General features: G+C 38.0%; 2 protein-coding genes across 2 annotated transcripts; both read right to left on the bottom strand.

Moving 5' to 3' along the window:
* Positions 1-345: 345 nt before the first annotated feature.
* Positions 346-2,351, bottom strand: LOC129456871 (uncharacterized). The gene is made up of 7 exons (XM_055227543.1): positions 2,329-2,351; positions 2,210-2,259; positions 2,036-2,134; positions 1,786-1,948; positions 1,448-1,521; positions 1,281-1,376; positions 346-1,203 (listed from the first exon to the last, which is right to left on the bottom strand). The coding sequence occupies exons 1-7, from the start codon at positions 2,342-2,344 to the stop codon at positions 952-954; spliced, it is 750 nt and encodes a 249-aa protein (XP_055083518.1). The 5' UTR covers positions 2,345-2,351; the 3' UTR covers positions 346-951.
* An 11,742-nt stretch (positions 2,352-14,093) lies between these two features.
* LOC117384347 (endoribonuclease ZC3H12A) lies at positions 14,094-19,757 on the bottom strand. The gene is made up of 6 exons (XM_033981649.2): positions 19,465-19,757; positions 18,556-18,939; positions 18,029-18,168; positions 16,236-16,470; positions 15,955-16,061; positions 14,094-15,636 (listed from the first exon to the last, which is right to left on the bottom strand). The coding sequence occupies exons 2-6, from the start codon at positions 18,921-18,923 to the stop codon at positions 14,756-14,758; spliced, it is 1,731 nt and encodes a 576-aa protein (XP_033837540.1). The 5' UTR covers positions 18,924-18,939; positions 19,465-19,757; the 3' UTR covers positions 14,094-14,755.
* Positions 19,758-23,466: the final 3,709 nt, after the last annotated feature.

The raw sequence follows: 23,466 nt of genomic DNA, 5'->3' as shown, positions 1-23,466 counted from the left end.
GCTGATGCAGTCAGATCTGACAAACAGAGGCTGTGGACCGTCGTGTACAAATAATCTAAATAAACAAAAGTTTGGACTTCGACTCACTGGCAAACAGAAGCAAACTGATTTAGGTTTAGTGTAAATGATAGCATCAAATCAAAGGAACTGCCTCCTACTTCAATTAATATGTTGTTATGTGGGAAAGAAAGGTTAACGTTATTTTGTTAATTTGGGGAAATTTGTAAGCATTTGTCAGCAAGTACCAGACAGTAATTAAAGGAATATAGTTTATTAGATTTTACATTACATAGATTACATGTGTGATACAATGACTGTGTTTTATACAGTGTATTATAGGCTCCTAGAAATGATAATATAAAACGCAATCATTTAACATAAGATTAGCACAGAATTAAACAAACGTTGCACATCTCAACAAAATATCATCTACAAAATGCTGAAGCATTACCTTCACAAAACCTTAACCTGGAATATAATGCGGTATCTTGTAAAGTGCATACACAGTCTTTGCTGTGTTCTTCTCACAATGGCTTCAATAGTACACAATCCATGCTGGTAAAAGTAGAACATTATCATTTCATGGGATTGCTTTTGTAAAGCTTCCCTCTTAAATTAAGGCACAGGTGAATGTAAGAAAACAACAGTAGACCTTGTTTATGAAAAGAGGCTGGAGAGATAAAGTCCTGACTTTTTACTTGCACTCCAAAATGTAACATAGCTTATCTTTATGAATTCACTGCTGAGTTATGTGAGCTGATTTATTTTCTTTAAAAATACTGTTCAAACCCCTTTTAAATTGGCCTTGAACTTGAAAATATTGGGAATAGAAAACAAACCAACATCAACAGAAATGCAATAAAATCCCAAATCTATTTACAAATTATTAAAGTCTGACATAACTTGATGTACAAGAACGACTCCTGTGAGTTGATACATGTACATCCTCATTTACAGCATTACACTAAGAGCAAAAATAACCAGGACTGAAGTAACCAATTGTGCGTGCAGCTGGGGCCCTCTTGTGGCAAAAGAGGGGACGTTCAGCGTGCCATTGAGCCACAAGCAGGAGGTCACAGTGGCATTGCAGCACTCGAGGTGGCATGGAGGTTGGGTAGAGGCTTTGCATGAAGTTTGTCCTGAACAGTTAGTGGTGCATCCAGCTGTCCACTGCACAGTGGTGCCAACAGTCTCCTTTTTCAACTGGTTAACAAGAGGACAAAATTAAAACATAAAGTATAAGCAGGGCTGTGTAAAGACAAAATGCAGAGTAATCTTACCTGACAGTGTGATTGAGATGCAGAGCAGACCATGGGTGTATTAAAGTTTTTGTAGCAGTCTGTGCCATTGCATTTTCCAGTATGACATTTATTTCCCTGAAAAAGCATGAACACCAAGTTAGATATTACTACTTCATGGTTTATATATTGTTTTAGGAGACACTTACTCCTTGTGTGGTTGGGGCAGCTGTGGTGGTTGGGGTTGTAGGATATGTGGTTGTGACTCTGCTAGTTGTCATAGCTAAAAGAAATAATGAAAATGTAAGTAAATAAGAGGAAAATCATGCATTTTCAATCATAAAAATATTGGGGTAGTAAGTAAGTAAGTAAGTAAGTAAGTAAGTAAGTAAGTAAGTAAGTAAGTAAGTAAGTAAGTAAGTAAGTAAGTAAGTAAGTAAGTAAGTAAGTAAGTAAGTAAGTAAGTAAGTAAGTAAGCGTAATGGAATAACACATTTAATTAATTCTAGTTTTATTTCAATTTATGCTAAGAAGAAATACTACATACCTGGTGTTGTGCTCATCATCATCATGGAAGCAAAAGTATTGTTGAGGCAGTCGGTAGAATTACAGCAGTGGACCGTGCAGTTACTTTGAGATGTATTAGAACAGCTCATGGAACAGGAGGCACTGCAGCTAACAGTGTAGCAAACGTCCATCTGTCTTATTAACTATAACATAGCAAGAAGACACAATTAAGATTCACATTTGAGTAAGATATGTTTGGAAGTAAAATATCATGATGTGACTCTGTTTACCTCACAATAGTCATAACCAGCAGGACACATTGTGGCGTTCTGACTCATGTACATAGAGTAGCAGTCTGAGTAATTACACATGAATGATGGGCAATAGATCTATATCAAAAAGAGAAATATGATATGAAATATGAAAATGTATTAATACACAGTTCTAGTTGAATCATGTCTTACATTGTTCATTGAAGAATTACTCCATCCAGTGGTTCCATTTGTCAGACCTCCTGAGATGAGATTTAGTTAGTTTACTTTTTACTACACTGCTAAAGGTAATGATTAGCAAAAGAGCTCACCAGTGCTGCCTCCCATACTGGTAGAGGTGAGGTTCATACCAGATGAAACAGTGTGAGCTGAAACTGCATATAAGAAGAAAAAAAAATGTTTGTAATAAAGAGTATATACACACACACAACATTTTTATCCAATTGCAATTAATCTCACAGCCATACCACACAACATTTACTTTGATTTTGTGGGAAGATTCATGTTATACCATGTAATGTGTGCCTTTATTGCATTATTGTCATACTTCAAATGCTGCAGTGAACCAGAGCTAAGATTGATCTTAGCACAGTAGCACATATACCTCCGGTGGATATAGAAATGGGTGGACTCGTGGATCCTGTAGTGGTTGTAGTTACAGCTGTAGGTGAGGTGGGGCCAGATGTAGTTGTTTTAGGTGTTGCTCCAGATGAGGTGACTGACGCAGCAGTGGTTGTAGGTGTTGCTCCAGATGTGGTGGCTGTTGTTGTAATGGTTGTAGTTACAGGTCCAGATGAGGTGACTGCAGCTGTAGTAGTTATAAGTGTTGCTCCAGATGAAGTGGCTGCAGCTGTAGTGGTTGTAGGTGTTGCTCCAGATGAAGTGGCTGTGTGACGAGGCACAAGTGGGCCTGGTTTTAGTTGTTTTTATTGTGTTTTAAATGGTATGTTTTTGTTTGGGGTTTTTTTTTGGTTGGTTTTATGATTTTAGCGCAACAAGTAAAAGATAAAGATGGAAGTGGCAGTGGTACACAGGAGAGAAGCTTTGACGTTTTTTTTTTTTTCTTTTTAGCCAATTTATCTCACATGCTATAACCAAAGTAAAGACAGTGAAATAATCTTACGGAATAAAAATATCATGGGCACTTGACTTGAAATGATAAAATCATTGCTGGATTGTCTTTATAGCTAGTGCTTATTTTAGTATTCTAGCAATCAGTGTTAGTAAATAATATATTTATGCCGAAAGCAGCCTTTCTCGCAATACATGTCTTTATGTAATAAAGATATCATTTAAGTATAGCCATCTCCTTCTTTTGTAAAACAGTAAAAATATTGATTATGACCCCATCTATACTCTCAAATAATCTTGCCATTCATTTATGAATACATGAATGAGCTGCAGCCGGTGTTTATTGAAGGGTTACCCAAATATGACAGCTGCTGCCGACCACTATACCATTTAAACAGATTCTTTAAAAAAAACAAAAAAAACCCAACCCTAAAACATTATGTTTGGAGTAGTCACTTGAACATAAGTGACTACTCCAAATGACTACTTGTGTGCGAGTGACTAGGGACATTATCTGTTTGCACACCGATAATGTCCCTAGTCATTTATAATGGATTTATTGGAGTTGTCACCAATTTCGGTAAGTCAAGATTTTTAGTGAAACACCGGAGCCATGCTGTTCCTGTTGGCCCACAACCTGATATCCCCAGACCAACAGACATGGAACCTGCCTTTTAGTATTTTAATCTATTTATTCTCCATTTGAATTTTTATCTTTTAGCTATTTTTTTCAGGGGGTTTTAATCATGTTATTATTTTAAACTTATTTTATTGCAATAAATTATACCATTATTTTAACTACAGCGTTTTTATTGTTACACAATCATGCTTTCCAAAATGTTTTATATTTTTACCATAGTTAAGGTTAACTTCTCTTGGCAACAAGTCACATGTAAATTTTATAATAAACTCCAACCTGTGACAGCTGCGGATGAGTTCGCTGCGGCTGTAGTGGCTGTAGTTACAGTTCCAGATGAGGTGGCTGTAGTGGGTGTAGTTACAGCTCCAGATGAGGTGGATGCGGCTGTAGTGGGTGTAGTCACAGTTCCAGATGAAGTGGATGCGGCTGTAGTGGCTGTAGTTACAGCTCCAGATGTGGTGGCTGTAGTGGGTGTAGTTACAGCTCCAGATGTGGTGGCTGTAGTGGGTGTAGTTACAGCTCCAGATGTGGTGGCTGTAGTGGGTGTAGTTACAGCTCCAGATGTGGTGGCTGTAGTGGGTGTAGTTACAGCTCCAGATGTGGTGGCTGTAGTGGGTGTAGTTACAGCTCCAGATGTGGTGGCTGTAGTGGGTGTAGTTACAGCTCCAGATGTGGTGGTGGCAGTGGCAGTGGTTGTGCTAACTTCCCCCAGAACTGGCGATATTGACAGAAGGAATCCAAACAGAAAAAGCTGCCAATTCCCTATAAATTCTAAGAAAAAGAAGAAACATTATGAGGACTAAAGATATAACTTTATTACAACTGTATTGTGTTTTGGACGATTAATATCTCCATGTCATTTAAATGTTTTGCAGTGAAGTGAAATAGTGACTATTCTCATTGTTTAAATTGCTCTGTGATGAAAATGGTCATGTTTTATGTTTCTTGGCTGATGTGTTGTAATAAGTTGGCATAGTATATAATATACAGCACTATGAAGAAATTCGTCAAGACATACTGCAGATTACCTTTAGATACTGCAATTACCTTTTAAAGCAGTTGAAGCCATTGTTGAACCCCAGACAGCTTTTGATCCAGCCTAAAAAAAAACATGGCACCAATTACAATGTCTCCTAACAGAATGATATTTGACATGATAAAATCACACTGCCACATACGAGGGAGCCACTGTCCACATACGAGGGCTTACAATGGCAGCTAATGATTCTGGCAAAACTCAAACTCTTTACTTAAGCTTTCTGAATTACAACTGTGTTCATTCACTGAGCTGTTCTTTTTGATCTGTGGCTTCCCCTTTTTACAATACTTAAATTGTTCTAGGAAAACTGATCTTATAATTATATGTTAACTTTCAATTACTGTCAGTAAATGATGGCAGATTTTTAAAGCAGAAGTTTCCTGTCTCTTCCTGTGTGCTTTGACATGAAGCTTTTTTGTATAAAAATTTGGATTGTGGTGATGGTAATTCCCAGTAATATTAGCTCGAGGCTACACCATATGTAATGTGGTGGAGTTTATTAGAGAGTGCAATTAAAACATGTTTGTTCCTCCAATCGGACCCCTTGGGAAATCTGCAGTGCGGGATGGCTTGTTTTTTTCTCTTTCCCTTGGATCCCAGCTCAGCCTCCTGTGGCCCGCACACCGTGGAAACAGTAATGACAACAGTGGCTATTTTGACATCCTTAAAATGGGTTTTGATGTAAAGATGGAATTTTTTTTTATTTTTTTTTTTAAATAAATAAACACGAATAATTTAAGGATTCTATTGAGCAAGAAATACCTAGAAGTAACACAAAATAAGAGAAGAAGACAGAGCATATAACAACGTAAATAAGATACTTCAGATATTACAGTAAAAATACATATGTATGCTAGACTGATGTGATGTAAGGCAGCAAATAGTACTTAGGTATTCAGAAAAAAACCTCTATTGATGTTCAGAGGTTATTGTGTCCACAGATGCTCTATGATAAGGATGCCAAACAAATGAGCTGATTAAATATTAAAACAGATCATTCAATGGAAAAATGATGCGTTATCCAGATCTGTACATAACTGAAGGTGGATGTTGTAAAACTGTAAAACGTATTTATGTTACTCTTTGAAGTAGAATGAAGTACCTTAAAATACTAACGGCGGTATCCTACATCCTACAAGCAACTTCTATTCTATAATAAACAAAACATTTGCTTACTTTCTTGATTGCTACAGTGGTCCGGGTGTTTATCTCCAAGTCAAAACACCAACATCCACAACAATATCGCCAAATTCTAAACTGACAAAAAAAATCGAATGTCTAGCCAACCAGTGGACTCACCTGTAACGTTCCCTGGTCGCTCTGTGTCAGCTGCAGTTGAAGTGAATGAGCTCTTTCTGTGTGGTTACCTCTATGGTTAGCCCTGCGTCGCGTCACCTCCCCTGCCTTCACTTCCTGCTGACTACCCTAGAAGAGTAATAAGTGGAGTCTCTCACCTGCTTCACTGTACGTACCATCCCGGGAGGAGGAGGACAAGTGCTACTGGTTGCTGGGCGGATCTAAGGATGCTTGCAATTTGACGTTCTAATAATTCAAGGAAAAATATAGGTATTTGTTTTATAGTATTGATCATTATGTTTTGACTTGCACAATTAGGCTATAAAACAACATTTCTCATGCAATCTGATATTAGTTGGATGTGTGCATATGGCATTACATTTGATTACAATGTTAAACTTGTTCTAAGGTTGACAAAACTCCCTTCTCTGCAATTAAAGATTTACAAAAATAACTGAGTGGATTAAGTGTTTTTTCATTCAGAGTGTGCAGGTGAGATTTCATTTCCTGGTACACTGATTGTATAGGGAACCTCTTAGTTTCTGTTCAACACAATGTGAAATCAGAGCCCCTCTCTCCACCAGCTATAAAGCCCCCACACACTACAATTACCTCTTTGTGGCCTAAAGAAAAGTAGAATTCTCGGGCACCAGACGAAAGGCATTGGGCAATTCAGGTGAGAGAAGTTGTCTGCTTTCTGTTCATGGAAACTGAAGTGAGGAAATCATTAAATCATCATCCATCATTAAATTCTGTCACATTAGTCAGATATCACAATATAACATACCATTCATATTTCAAGATTTGTCTCAGTTTTAAACTTATTATCAGGCTGTGTACATCGTCAAAGCTTAAAATGCTCTGTTCCACCTTGTGATGTCATGAAGTGGAAGTTTTCATTTACCTATTGTTCAGTAGCAATTAGCAATTCCAGGGCTAAAATTATGCAAAAACTTTTCTGGTGAAGGTGTGTGGAATTTAAAAACACAGTGGAGCACTTCCTGTATTACTACATGACATCACAAGGTGGACCAGAGTGTGTTCTGTCTGAGGGAACACAACCTAAATATGCAGGGTTAGTGTGTTGAACATGTCTGAATGAAACAATGCTCCGGCAATGCTCCGAGGAAACGACATTAAAACATAGATCAGAAAATAGCGTAATATATGACCTTTAAATTATAATCCTAAAAATGCCAAGGTACACATAAAAAAAAGCAATTTTTTCATGATTATTTTAGATAATGTGCCACTTCCAAGTTAATTAGAAATCTCTGTTTTGCTGCTAGTGTTTGTTTTGCAATAATAGAGGTATAGTCGTATCTATGTACAATTTGCAGGTAACCATAACCAAACACTATCAAATGAACAGCACATTTCTGAAAAGTCTATTGACCACCAGCATAACTATTATTCTCTGGATGGATGACCTCGAATGACTCAGGCCCTGACATGAGCTGTGGTCTTTCCATATGTTTACACCGTGCACATGAGCTGACCAGGTAACATTTATGAGGCTTTCACCCTGAACCATATTCCCTGCGGGCTCCTGTTTCACCTGAATTCCTAATGTCATCTGAAACCCAAAGCCACTTGCACTGTACAATCAAACAGGGAGAAAAGTGCCACTGTACAATTGATTTAGGAAATGATTTGATTTTAAATAAATATAGTTAAAACCACTACTTCTACATATCTGGGTGATTGAGACTGAGTTTGTTTCTTAAGAATATTCCAGCTTGGTAACTACTTAATGAAGCAGTTAAGAAGTAGGGTTAGAGCGTTAATTAAGCAATTACTAAAGCTGTATCACTATTTGTTCATTATTAATTAAGCCTTTCTTCTTCCATATTGTTAATTAGGTGTAGTTATTATAGTGTTACCATATATTTATTTGCAGTGTAGGAGAAAATAATAAAACAGTTACGTTTGTGTACCTGGACCCCTGGATGCCCTTCCCATACTGCAGGGAATGGGATACTGATGATAATGGGATGAGGTCTGGGATCGGTCTTGTCTAAGGATATAACAACAAAATTGGGTATCTAACCTATATTCTTGTACAAAACAATAACAGGAAAGTGTTGTTGATAATCCTTTCTTTACTTCCGGTAAGGCTCAACTACCCAAATTCAGACTGGATGCAAGTAAACTGTTTAACGTGTTCAACTAAGAAGATTATACTAGCCAGATTTAGCTAACCAGCAGTCGTCAGCAGCACTGTCCACACACACAGCCTTTGGCGCATAGCAACAAGTCATGCAGTGGCTTATTTTAATAGATCCATGAGCTGTGGATATTCACGAGGGACCGAACACATTGAGCAAATATGGACCAGTGCAATTTATGATGACATCACACTCTCTACAAGTCAGCCTAAAGCAAAGGTTAGTGTTTATGTAGTCAACATTTATGCATCAAATTTACACATGTTTTATTGTTTACTGGTTTATGTATTAGAGTTGTAAAAATGGTCAATCAATATTAAAACCAGCACTGAAACTAGATGGCATCAAGACTAAAAGAAGTCACATTTACAGGACAAAAACAAATCTTTCCTGGATAGCTTTAGAACAATCTTAAGATGCATCAGAACATTTATAAGGCCACAGACTAGTATACACCCATGGACCACTATGGAACATACCTGAATGAATGAGGGAATACATAGATGAGACATGCAATAAATAAGAAAGTACTATGATTTATTGTTGCAAATCACATTCTATTGTGTAAAGAAAGTGTTTTTTATTATTATTATTATGGTATCACAATCAGTATTGAGTATCAAGACTATTCCTCAGTATTGCAATTTTTGTATAGTAACAACACAATTACATATACATGTTTCTGTCTCCAATCCCTACAGACATTATCCTCTATACAATAATGTAAGGTTATGCTGCCTCTCCCAAAATGTCCTGTGTCCTGTGGCCCATTTGTACATGGACTTTCAAGGGGATTCTGTGCACCTGCAGGTTCCTCTGGGTGAGTTTGAGTGTGTCAAAGGACAACTACTGTATAATTTCAGTGATTTATAACTTTTCATTTTTGATGTAGATATGTCCATATAATGCAATTCAGTTCTTGCCACGAGAAAGACACCAAACCAAGTACACACAGGCAAAAGCAAATAAAGGTAAGAATGTTAACATAAGAAATGTTTTACTACATGCAGTAAATAAAGAAAAATATTCAATATAGAGAGGGGTAGAGTATCAACATACTGTGAGTTTGAGTGCATGTGTGGATTCTTGTTTTATGTGTGAAGTGAAGGCTTTGTGCTCAACTAAACAATTCAGAACTATGTACTTCTAAATCTTTGCCATTATAAAAAGTATTGGCCATTGCATGTTGTGCTGTGCTAGTACAGCTTTGGAAGTTTCTGCTTGTCTGATGATATTCCTATTAAAAGTTATAAGAGCTGATAACAATGAGCCTATATTATAAGCAATTAGAAGAATTGTATACTTGATGATGATTCCTGTTGTTAATAGTGTAGATTACCAGAATGTCAGTGTTATGTTTGGTCTAATCAACACTAAAACATGAAATGTGACTTTAGTCAAGTATCCAGCACTTGAGTTGTACTTCAAGTACTTTATTGCCCCTTTTTTCTTTATGCCAGTGCTTATATCTACTTATCTTAATACAATTTTCAGTACTGTATCCAGTCTACACAGTATAGGATAATATTTAGTGTGAATTTGAATGGCCAACATCTAAAAAACATATTTATCTGAAGCAGTGTTAAAATATGTTATAATTAAAAAAAATGTAAACTTTGAAAATGTGAACTGGGTCAATTACTCCTACACTGAAAATATAAAAGACCATGCAGATGTGAATGGTAAATGCACCTATCTATGTTTATGTGTATATATGTATATATGCATGTATACATTACCTTTCTACATACATGTTGAGGCTGTGAATGCAAAGTCCATGGCACCATACCCTGGAGCCCTGACCAGACCACAGAGCTCCACAACAGAGTGACCAAGACAGAGAAGGAGATCCTGGCGCTGAAGACCAGAATAGCATGTGAGAGGGCATCATGGGAGCGGAGGTTTGCCAAGCTACAAAGAAAACAGGAAGAACTCCTCACTCAGGTGTGTTTGAAATACACTGTCCAGTATGTGTGTGTGTGTGTGTGTGTGTGTGTGTGTGTGTGTGTGTGGGGGTGTGTGTGTGTGTGTGAATCACCTCATTACTGTTACCCGGTCTCCACAGATGGCCTCGGAGGGAGCAGTGCAGCGAATGGGTAGTGAATCTGGAGTGGACAATGGAGAGGTCTTTGAGGAATGCACAAGTAATAACAGTTAGTGTTTTGTTTTTTTTATTATTAGGCTGGATGCAATTAGCAAATTGCAATTTTTTAGTAGCCTACCATACTTTCTATAAACAACTCAATATCCTGTCTTATACGGCATAAAAATTGCTGATACAGCCGATAAGCTCTTCCAATACTTTTGAGTTGATATCTAGGGCCAATTTTGATTATATTCCCTAAATAATATCATTAATAGTTGCCCATATTGATATTTTAATACAAAGTGGATAAGAGAGCAGTGTGGTCACATTTTGTGCAGTTGCCTCTCCACACTCAAGCGTTCAAATAAAGCTTTAATGGCGGTTTTGAGATTCATGTCACAGTACTAGAGAGACAAGAGCCAGTTTTTATTATTGGTTACAACAAAAAACTGCATTTAAATAATATGAATTTTAGCTGCTCTTCATCTGTATTGGATATTATTGGCCTGTAGAATGTTGTAAAACTCAGCAATACATATTCTTTAGGTACCTGGTTGGCCCAAACAAAATATCGGCCTTTGTTTTAGTTGTAAAGCTGATATGCTGAAAAGAGCAAATATCCTGCCAACTGATATATTGGTCTATGTTTAGTAAAAACAACAGTCCAAAGCTAAAAGAACCTAAGAAAAACATCATAATCATCTAAAGTTGTATGACTGGTTTTGTTTACAACCAATTCTTAAAGTAGTTAAGTAGAGTAGTTAATAAATATTCACATTTCCTGGAGCGCCTCAACTTCTGTAATGACCTGTGTTCTCTGAATGGTCACAGGTGAAGTGTCAGATATGATGCAGCCACAGAGAGGATGTGAGGCATCATTCAAAGAGGACACATGCACGAGCAGCCGTTACTCCTGTGCATCTTCAGAACTGAGCTCAAGACTACCTTCCTCGTCATCTGCTCTCACCAGGTAGAAAACACAATTATGTCTCATCGTTACTACGTCTATGACTATATTTGCACATTCACAGTCACAGAGTCTATTCCCCGCCCACTTCTCCTATTGGTCAATGTCTATCATGCAATGAGTGAGTAATAGGCAACTGAAATTGTGATCTAAGCTTTGAAAAATGTCATATGACGCATCACCTCCAGACGCTGTTTGAAATCAATAGTGTATGATTTTGTAATTGTTTTTCTTACTACTTTAATGAGTCAAAGTCAGCCACGCTGGTTACTTAAAATTTTATCTTTAATTGCACTCTCAGGGGGCTTCATCTGATGTGCTTTTGTTTTTGAATGTTTTAAGTCTGAGCATAAAACTCTAAGTCTAAACTCTTAATTTACACAGTTAACACATTTAATCGATCATCTTATTGAGTAGCCTCACAGTTGCTACTTAAAATGAATTAAAATTGACTTTGTTTGTAAAAGGGCTTTATAAAGTTCTATACTTCTGCTTATTTCTTTCTTTTCCATTTGTTTCCATATGTCATTTAATTTTGCAAATCCCCAATCTGAAGAATATCTCTGCAATTGCCTTAACAAATCACTTTAACTATACATCCTGTGAGTTGAAAATATATGGATTTTATTTTTCCCGCATTCCTCACATATCGATTTCCTATTTCTCAGTGTAAAGTCTTGGCCTCAACGTGCGTTTGTGCCTCACTCTGCTCTGGACCTGCGGCTGGGGCACAGGGTCACGATCATGCTGCCATCTGGTCGCATCAGCACAGGAGCGGTGCGTTTCATCGGCCACCTGCAGGGGGTGGAAGAGCTCCACTTGGGCATCGAGCTGCACTCTCCTGACCATGGATTAAGAGATGGCAACCACAAGGGGCAGTGCTACTTTGAATGGTGACTGTTCACATTATTAAGTACAGCAGTATAGGAAGGCTTTTCTCCATGTCAAGTTACAGGCCAGATCTGTGGAGAACATGATTGAAAATTTTTCAAAGTATTATTTTAACACATTTACATTTAGATCTCTACTAGAAAATTAACATAAGAGAGTCACCTTTGAGAGAGAGATTATTTTCAGTTTGACAAGTTTGTGAGTAAGTTTTACCTCAGTTGTATTATTGCTGTGGTATTGAGTTCAGAGTTCCTTGGATAATAACATTTAAAGCCACATTACATAAATTGCTAAACATTCAATACAATATCTAATACGTGCATGTGTTTTTATGTGTTTTGGATTCATGTCAAAATTCAAAGTGGCACTATTCATAAGGTGTATATATATCTTTCTGCTTCTGTCCCTTGCAGCAAACCTGGCTATGGTGCCTTTGTACCATTCCACAAACTCCTTATGGCCTGGGAATAATAAGCAACACCCATTGACTGTGGACTTTGATTTATGGAGCGTTGAATCATCTGATGACAGAACATATAGATCATTGAAAGATTTCTTTTCCAACGTGAACTTGAAAAGGCAAATACAAATAACCTGATGTGAAATTGAAAAGTGACAAGTTGCAAGTCATGTCTGGACACACTACAGTGAGTCATGGTACAAGTACATTTACAGTTTATCAGAGCTAAAAGATGTATTTGGAAAGATTTGTATAACTTTTTTTTTTTTTTCATTTTTGTCCGTTGTTTTAATTTTACTTTATTCAAGTTCAATTATTTTTCAAATGGTTACAAACTTACTCTCTTTAGAAATCTTCGGCCTTTTTTACCACAAAGTTACTAAGTTCAGCTACTATAAGGGGTCAGTCAAGAATCTGGTGATGTGTTTTGGTACAATGAACAAAGCATTTATCACTCTAATACAATAAATTTAAAATAAGTCACATTAAAAATATGCCTTTTAAATGCCTTTTAAATCCTTGACTGTAATAGCATATTTCATACATCATTTCTTTCATTATCTATTCAAAAAACCAAAAAACCCCCCCCCAAAAAAACAAAAACTTTTGTCAACAAAGCTATTAAAGATTGGCTCCAGGGAATGCCACCCGTTGCAAATGTCATATTTCCGTGGAACTGGCTGAGTTTTAAAGATCAATGTAATGCTGGAAATGTGACTTTTTGTGTTACTACATGCTCCATGGTTCCCAGTCAATATAACAGTTGTGTAATGTTATGGCACTATGACAAAACCTACTGCTATTTTGAATCCTTTTTCCTTGTATTACACCTTTACATCTCATTAAATAGATAATATTACATATATTTGCCCTCACCATTTTCCAAGTTTGAAGATGCAGTTGTATTGGATATTTTAAATTTACAAATAAAGATTGACATGACATTTCAAATTTAAATTCTTTAAAACTTTGACTGAGAGCAGCACATTTCATTTGGGGACACACGGTGATATGTTAAGGCAAGATAAACATGTCTCTGCAAATTACCAGTTAGAGCAAGAATTGTAGATTTAGTTTACTTCTGCATCAAAGAAACAAGTCAGAGAGACTCATAGGTCACTTGTTGCACTATTGTTATTCAGTAGCACCCAGCACAATTGGTTCAGTTGACGTTGTTGGACCCCTTGGGGACAGGCTTGGAGATACAAATACACACATATTCAGTGACCTTTTCTCCCAGACTCACACAAAAAATTTGTTCCAGGTTGTAACCTGGCCTGGCCAGTTGAAAATCCTCTGGCCTACGTAGAGGAAATGGGTAAGCTCTTGTTAATAAATGTTAGAAGAGCATGTTAGGTAAAATATCTTGGTTAATTGAAATAGACCAGGAGAATTTTTCACTTTTATTTTAAAATTTTAAATATATATTTATTTTTACATAAGTTTGATTACATTTATACTTTGATAACTTTAATCCATTACAAAGCTCATAATTATTTGTTTTTCCATGCACAACAGCATGGTTACACAAATACCTGTGTAGCAACATACAACCTTTTATGGGAACATGTTGTGAAACTAAATCTTGTTCCTGGTACAGCAGTAAGAACACAAACCAAATCAGTTTTGGATGCTGGTAAAAAAAAAAAAAAAAAAATACTCATCACTTCCTTGAAGAATTAATTTTACAATCAATTATATCATGAATGATGAATGATGTAATAGTACCTCATAACTTGTCGAACAATATATGGTAAAAAAAAATCACCAAAATAGATCAATAATACTCTTCGTCATTATGGGAACTTCCATAACATAATAACCTGACACAATATGTATCAACAGTACATGCTCTAGAATCACACTTCTAGAGAATTGTTGTAATTAAAATACAGTCAATATTACATTTGACACAAAGGCCATACAACCAATTTCACATAAATTGTTCTGTAATAAAAGAAATAAAATCCTGCCACATGGCTCATATGTCATGCATGCATGGTGGTCTCAAGCCTGGATAAATACTTCAGCATTTGGTACAATGCATATTGCCAATTCCTTATTCATATCCCTTATGTAATAAAGATGGTAATTATAACAAAATGTTGAGTCATTGTTGCTTATTGAAAAATTCCCCTCTGAGCCTTCACTTTTAGTACCTCCTCTGCCAGTTTTTCAGGGTCTGTCAGATTTGGGAACATTTCCATGGCTATATCTACATCTTTGGGATTAAAAATGCCTAGTAACCTACTGCGCAATTCCATCCTGATTGGGTCACTGGCACAAAAGGATGCTGCCTGTGGCCATGGTTGGTACTGGGGGCAACTGTATGGGGTGTTGGGGTGAAGGGAATGAGCTGTGCCAGGGTTACTTGTCCTTATTTGGGGCATGCCATGGTACGGATCGGACCAGTAATTCTGTTCAGGTAGAGGCGCTCTGTTCTGCTGAAAATGAACTGGTAGGCTGCCCTTATTTGCAATGCATGGATAAGCGTAGGCGTTGTTTCTCACAGGTTGCTGTTCAGTGGATAAGGGGAGCATGAAGGAAGCATAGTGACTCATGTTATTTTTCTCCTGCACAGAGGAGTGTCTAGATCCAGAGCCGGAGAGGCTTTGCTGCTGGGGCCAGAGCCGGTGGGAGTTGCTGTGACTGTCGTATGAGCCCAGGCCGGAGTCCAGGTGCTCCTGAGAGCCGTTGGCATAGTAATGATTTGGCCTGAGCGGCTCCTGCCCCGCCCACTCGCCCTGCCTGTGATCCCCATTAACTTGTATGTGATTCTGACTACTTCCATGAGAGTCCCTGTACAAGACATTTTCACTAACATGAACGCTTTTGACAGGCTCTGCATCAGCCAAATAGAGCTTTGTTGATGATCGGGCACTTGGTTCATTTGAGGAAATCTGGGCTTTTTCTCTCAGTTCATCAGCCACAGACATGTAGGACTGGTTGGTCCGCTCTGGGTGATAGAACTTGCATTTGATGCCATAAGTGCACTTTTTGTCTGCAAAGAAAAAAAAAAAAACACACACACACATTTCCAGCTTTAATGAATGGTTTCCAAATTGAAGATTGTAGCACAAAAATGGATTTGTGAGTCTAAATACATATAGCATAGCACAGGACTACAAAATCGTATTTGCTTTTAGCTTTATGCTGTAATACAGTACAGAGCATCTCCATATTTAAGTATCAAAACAGACTCCAACTAAACTTATGTGGAAATAAACTTGCGCTAACTCAGGACAATGGCTGAACCAAACCAGACAACAACCAACCAGTATATGTTATCAAAGCTAAAGCAAAGCAGGTTAAACCTTACCATAAGGACAAAGCTGTCTCTTTTGCTCTGTAGGCAGGGGCTTTTTCCGGAGGAAGTTGTCAAGAGTAGGGCCATGGCGACCAAGAGGGTCATCTGGGGGCATAAATCTGAAAAAAAAAAAAAAAAAGACCCACACACACACAATTAATTGCATACTACAGTTTAGTCATAGAAGAAGTGATGAGCTTGACTAATAACACACCAGAGAATATCTTTCTTGCACATAAAATATTTATAAGGCAGTGGTAAAACAGGCCCTTCCTATATGTTTCATAGCTCACCTGTCATTCACAAATGAGTACATCAAAAGCCTCTCCTCAATGCATTTTTTCCACTCCAATTTTTCTCCTTGGAGGTCACGATAGGTGTCGTTGGATACAATCACGGCCTCAGACACTGATGCAACCTGGACAATGTAGCGATCGTCGTAACAAACCACTCGCTTGCCCTTGACTTGTCGAGACGGAGTGAAGACAAGGATGCCACGGTTTTCAAGATCTGTCAGGATGTGTTGATCTGAGGAAAAATAACATGAATGAGAATACTTTTACATTAAGGTCTATTACAACTACCTTGAGAAAGTGTTATTAAATAGTACTATAGTAACATATCTCAAAATAAATGTATTACTGGAAAAACACTACTCTTGTGGACAACAACAACCACTTCTTTAATTACCAGCCAGGGTGTACTAGAAACCTCACTCTTCCACTAAACAAAAGGAAAAGTACAAACAAATCTGTCTAAGGCTCGATATCATATTACCACAACAAAGAATGGATGAAAACAGCCTACATTTTGTGTGTGCTAGATGTAGAATGAAATAATCCATTAAATGTATGAATGTAAAGTACTGATGCATACATAAAGCAGTCTGAGTCTGACGAGTCTTTGTGGAAGCAGTCACCACTTGTGCCTGTGCTATGCTAACTAGGTGTGGAAGAGCAAATACAGCTGTACTTCCTGATGGGGATTACCCAGCTTCACTGTAAGCTTTTTTCTGACTTCCTTGTTGGGGGAATAAAAATAATACCTTTGGACGGTTCAACCCACAAAGAAGGTGAACACAAGACAAGCTCTACAGGTTTCTATTATTTCAAATACTGTTCCAAGATATGATTGAAAAGGCTTTGTGACAACACCACATTCCTTGCTATATTTATATGAGAATAAAAACCTAATAATTATTTTTTTGTGCGTGACTCAAACGAAGAAACACCAATAACCACGCTTACACTTACAGGTGCACTATGTAACTTCTACTTGTCTTCATGGAGATGTTGTTGCTTGGTGCTAAATGTTCCACAGTATGCCATTAAACTTGCCTATAGCTATGGACAAAAGCAAGTGTGAACTATGAGGTCAAATTACAAGTCAGATCTGTGGTGACCAGGCTAACAGTAAGAATGCATGTTTTTAACTCTTGCCAATTAATAAAGCTAGAGAGATAAGTTCAATGCCATACTATAATATTTTCATGGAGGCAAGTAGGCACTGATTCCCCACCAAAAGTTACACAGTGCACAAAAAATGGACTTGATCAGTACTAAACTAAAACTCAGTCTAAAACAGATCTGACTGTAAATGTTCATTTAGGACATAAATCTCTGACCACATACCACTTCTGGTAATTGCACAATTACCATGAACAGAAGATTTTAAGAAAAGGTGCGGTAATATTTTTTTCTGATCTGATTTATATATTAATTTATAGAGTAGATAATAGGGACTTCCCCTTTTTTGATATCAAATTCATGTGTCACGCATGACATTCAAACATTTGTTTACTGCTGTAAAACAGATCTTTATCCTGATTTTTTTTTCTTTGAATTTGGTGGCTGATAATGAAGCAGGAAGTCACACATTCACCTCATTCCAGGAAGAAGAAAATGCTAACTATTTCCTCATTGCAACAATTTCCCCTCATTACTCTTAACTTTGTTAATGCTAAACTACGGCACAACATGCAGTTCTCTTGCCTGTGTCTTTGAATCAAAACTCTTGCTTGATATAAAGTTGTAGTGTATCCTGGCCTGAACCCAAAGTTTCCTTGCTTGTACATTTGTATTCTCACCAGTAATGGGGGCATCAGGCCGGGACTGCTCTTTGCGCCAAGTGGGAACAAACACTTTTATATCATTATGACCTCTGTCCAGGAAGAAGTTCACTGCCAGCTGGATGCCTCGACAGGAGAAGATCTCTTTGTTGCCATGGCTGTAAAAAGCAAGTGCAGAAAGTGAGAAATGAAAAGTCATAAAGTTAAAGTTGTTAAACATAAGTCAGCAGTATGTCTCTAAATTAAGTTCTAAAGGCAGTTTTGGATATTTGTACGGAACAAAACATGCACAGACAGGGCAGGGAGCAGGCTTTCAACACCACACCATAGAGCATGTTTCAGAGTCCAGAGGAGTGCATGTCTACACTTTTGTAGAGACAAAGCTGATCATTATCAAGGGCTTGGTTAAGCCCTCAAGACTTTAAATTAAGCACTGACTGGATGGTAGCAGAGAACATGCACAATACATGAAAAGTTGTTTCTTATTTGTAATCAGTGGAAAAATTAACACTAGAATTCATTCAGTAAATGGTTTATAACCTTACCTCATGGCCACATTGCTGCCATCAATAACAATAGGTCTGAGTTCCTCATCTGTATGTTTCTTGTGCACAGCTTCTGGCGCATTTCTGGAAGGTCCAGAGGTCCAGCTGGGAGGCAGCAGAGAGTTCTTGAACCCTGCACTCCTCTCATCATAGTCTGAATTTGAAATGCAGGGTGCTGGCCGGGCCCCGTTCCGAACTAATTCTCCCAGGACCGCGTTGGTGTCAGTGTCTACGTCTACCTTCCTCATGGCAGCCTTCACGTCATTTGAAGTGAAACCAAGCTTTCTGAAGAAGTTCACATTGAGTTGGCTCTCTTCGCTGTCTGGTTTTGCAAGGTCCGGAGATGGGTTCTGGCAAGGAAGTGCCATTATATATATAATGATCCTAGAGATAGAAAATAGGTGCTGTTAAATGAAGTTTACATATGACAATAAAAATGTCTTACCCTGTTTACACTGTTGGAACAAATGTAGAAGAATTTGAAGTTTTGGATAAATGACCAATTTCTTAGCAACATTTATTTGACCTGCTATGAACTAGGCATAGATTTGATGCTAAAATTATTATAGTTGATTCTGTTGCTTAAGACTGGAAAGTAATGCATATTCAGATTCAAGTCAGTGTCTTCAGATTAGATAGCAGAAGATCATAGACCTATGAAAAGTAAAGCATGCTCTCATAAATGATATGATAAGAAATGATACCTTCTTTGTGAAAACAAAGAAGTAGAGTAATACACTAAATAACATAAAGCTCACTGTGCTTACTAAAGCTTACTATGTTACGAAAGGTTATATCATTATAACCTTTAGTAACATATCAAGTCTAAATCCTTTAACACGTTTAAGTAAGCTATAAGTAGGCTAACAAAAGCACTCGAGGAGACAAAAGGTACAGTCGGTAGCCTACCTGACAGGTGACAGACAGGTAAACACGAGCCAGAAGCGCGAGGCGGCCAAATGCGCGAGGACACTTCACCAACACGACTATATAAACGCACCACCACTGTGTCCTTTTTGACTGGTGTTTTGTTTTTTCCGCAGAAGTCAGTTTTCCTGTACAGTAAGTAGGCTGAATGGGTGAATGGGCCTGACTTCTAGGCACCTCCCTCCTGGGAAATTATTTCTTTCTTTCCTGTTCCTCCAAAGCTTTGAGCCACAGGCGGCGTGCGCAGACTTCCCGCTGTGTTCCCCAGTCGTGGATTAGTTTACACATCTGGCATAATGTCAGCACGATTACCGTAAAAATAAAATAACCAACACACTGAGGAGGAGGGACGTGTTTGGGCAACGACAGAAATGAGTCTTACGGGTAACCGCATGCCGCGTTACAATGGGGAGCGTGTGTGTGCGTGCGTGTGTGCGCGTGTGTGTGTGTGTGTGTGTGGGTGTGTTTATTTATTTATGTATTTATTTATTTAACCAAATGGCAGGAGATCCTGTCAGTAAATGGCCAATTAATGAGTGATCTTGCTGGAAAATAGATTTGCATGCAGCCTATCAGACATTGTTTGCAGACCTGTATGTATAAGCTGTAGCCTCACTATGCACAGACCTATCCACACACAGGCCTACACCTGGCTGCTTGTGTTTTGGCTTCTTTTTATTGCATTATGAGCAGGCCTATATTATGTAGCCGCTGTGTTTTAGTCTAACCAACACTGTACAGGCCTATAAAGCTAACAATGACAGCAGCTTAGAGGCCATTTTTTATGATGGAGCAAATCCAGTTGTTTTACTTTCAGGGCTTGCTGGGCAGGTGTGGACCTATAAAGACTATCTATGAAGTTAATCCCTTTCAGACAAAGAAAAACTGTTTGCTGAAGAGTATGAATGTGAGTTTCTTCACATTTAGTGTGTTTCCTAACCAGAGGTGTAGGTGAATTTGTTATTTTCTGACAGGAATAAAGGCCACACCCATATGGACAATGGATTATCAACATAGGATATACAGTAAGAGTCATCTTAGAGGTTCAAATGACAAAGTTCAACACCCACCTTGTTTTCTATTAGAACTGCCTCTCTGGACATGCATGGTTCTATTTCACCACATGACTATGACTCATTTTGTGAAAATGAACGTGTCTACATGGCATCATGAATTGATTTGTTATTATTTGTTGGTTGCATGTAGGCCATGTAGTGCCTGCCTACCTATAACTATGTATTTTAAAATTAGACAGTGCCAGTAAGGCTATTTTAGTCAGTTTAGTTATTAACGCGTTTGTCCAGCAGAGGTCGTCGTTGCTCTATGTTATCTTACCCATAATGCCACATGGGACCCTGTGGAAGACATCTATCTCTGCTGCAGCTGCTAGTTCTGATGCTGCATTCATGTGATCTTGGAAACTTGGGGACAGGTTCTTTAAAAATCAGAGCGGTCAGGAGAGCAGTTGGAAAGTTGTGCAAAAAACCCCAGATGTTATGTTTTTGTAGGCAAATTGCAGATAAAGTAATTATTTAAGAGGCTTTTGCAAAGTTTGCAAATTGAGTGCTTCATTAATTACAATATACCGTGGAATTTTGGCTTGAACGTGTTTAATTTGTGAAGTAAAACCAGCAGTGTAAAATAAAACAAGATCCCTCTCAGATTGTCAGCATGCTGTCCTCCAATCCCACACGGACTCCTGTCAAGGGGACATGAACTGAGTGGTTGTCGAGCTCTGGGTGTGCTTGTGTGTTTGGTCACATCGTGGGGACTGAAAGTTAAGATATGGGTTCACTTAGGTTAATATTATGGTTAAGGTTTGGCAAGTAGGGATTAAAGTTAAGTACAAGATTTGGATGAGTCTCCAGGAAATAAATGTAAGTCAATGCAGTATCCTCCCACTGCATGGAAACCTAACATGTGTGTTTGTGTGTGTGTCAGCGAAAAGCTCCTTGTGTACAGGGTTAACGGCATGGTCCAGTTGGGATCACACTGCGTAGAGCTGGTTAATGGCATCTAGCAAGTGGAGTTCCGGAGAGTGAAGAAAGCAATCAGGACGGGTTGCCAGGTGGGTGCCTCCTCTAAGGGCCCACACCACTGGTCTCAGGTGTGAGGAGGGCCCCACATTACTGCAGGGCAATGGGCTGCAGCAGCCACCAACCATGAGCCTAGACTGAGGTGAGCACAGACACAGCACTCACCTGTGATGTGTCACATGTGATGGGACAGAACACACAAATCTACTGAGCTGTGGTTTAATGCTGCATTGTCAAATCTGTATTTCACCAAGTTTGTTGCTCACTGCAGTCCCATCAAAAAGTACCATATTATAATAAAGAGAGGTGGTAATTAACTTATATTAATAATTATATTTTTCTATAATTTTATATAGTTGAGTAGAATTCTACCCATGTAATTGTGATTCATTGTATTTCAAATCATATGGTAACAGTGCAAGGTCCCAGTGTTTGGTTGTCATTTTCTGCCTATATTGACAAACATACACAACAGCAGTGCATCTCCTGTTCTGAACGGCTAGAGCCCAGAGAATATGCAAATTGTGGTTTGTAACAGATAGTTTCAACCTTAAACAGTTAAATGTATCTAGTTTTGATTAAAATAGTCTTCTAAAATGCTACTAAACTTGTGTTTAAAGTAACTAGTAACCAGTACTTTGAGTAGTATTTTTCTCACTTAATTTATTACCTTGACATTTTTTGAAACCATTTTTATCCATGCAACTGTACTTTTAGTTCACAATGGCATTTTTGGTACTCTTTCCACCACTGATAATGACAAAATAATATTTAGTTTTAGGAAGTTTTTTAATAGACAATCAAAGTCTTAAATATTATAGATCACTAATACTTTTTTTTTTATTGTTGTCATTGTAAACTTCACTGTGTAAGATAGCACAGTATTAGCAGAGATTGGATATTTGAAACATCAAACAGTCCTGTTCCTTGCATCTTGGGGAGACGTCACGCAGCACAAAGCTCTATCTTTTCTCTCCAGGCAGGTGTAGTTTGGCAAGCCTTATTAAACCTGAGACAGTTGATCAAATATTCAGCCAGCCTCATTGTGTGGCCCAGAGCTTTTGGATACGGTGGGGATAGTGCCTCGCTGATATAACCCAAAGCTTTGTAGTGTCTCTGCCTCCCGCTATCCTTTTTCATTGACTGCCCCGGTCAGCCATCCCATCTGTCAGAAGAAAGTAATTTTTGTATGATTTCTTTAAAAGCGAAAGCAAAGTAAAGAACAGTCGGCCCTTAACTGGAGTAATCCATCTTGCGCCAATGGTGTCAGAGTGATTCACGGTTTCCAATTTAGCCATGGTTTGATTCTAAAGCAAATCGGACAGGACAGCTCCACCTTCTGTGCTACCCTCTGTGGCAAGTGCTTTCAAATGAACATATCCCTAACATTCATCTTCTTCAATTATTACACCGGACACCCTGCCACTTGTCCTACATAGATCAGCAAGCAAAGACCTCCCGGCATTGTGTGTTTGGTGTAGAAACTTTATTGTATCAAAGCTGGTGTTAAAATTGCACAGACAGCTGTTCAAATGCTGATGGGAAGATTGGCAATGATAAGGGAAGGTTCTAATGCAGTGAGGATTATAATAACTATATAGTAGCAATTACACTGCTAATATTATAATGAAAGGGAGCTAAAGGTTTGTGTAGGTTTGTCTCCAATAAGTAAAGTTCAAATGAAATATGTCTGTTACACCAATACAGTTTAAAATGATTAGAATTGTTTAACATATTAAAAGAAACCATCAAACCCAAAATTCATTACAGTGTTTATTCTTATGTATAAGTTGTTGCTTAATTGTGAGAAAAAATAAACTTTCTTTACCTTTGTTAACTTATAGATGCATTGTCTCATAACTCATCTGGTGCAGGCGGCCTTGTTGCTATGGAAATATTATTACTTTGGCTCCAGAGTATGGCATTAAACATAGCTATCTTTCATTTA

This window comes from Periophthalmus magnuspinnatus, chromosome 16, assembly GCF_009829125.3.
Source record: "Periophthalmus magnuspinnatus isolate fPerMag1 chromosome 16, fPerMag1.2.pri, whole genome shotgun sequence".
Classification (NCBI taxonomy): Eukaryota; Metazoa; Chordata; class Actinopteri; order Gobiiformes; family Gobiidae; genus Periophthalmus; species Periophthalmus magnuspinnatus.
Note: the sequence above shows the minus strand (reverse complement) of the source record. Positions and strands in the feature narration are given on the sequence as shown.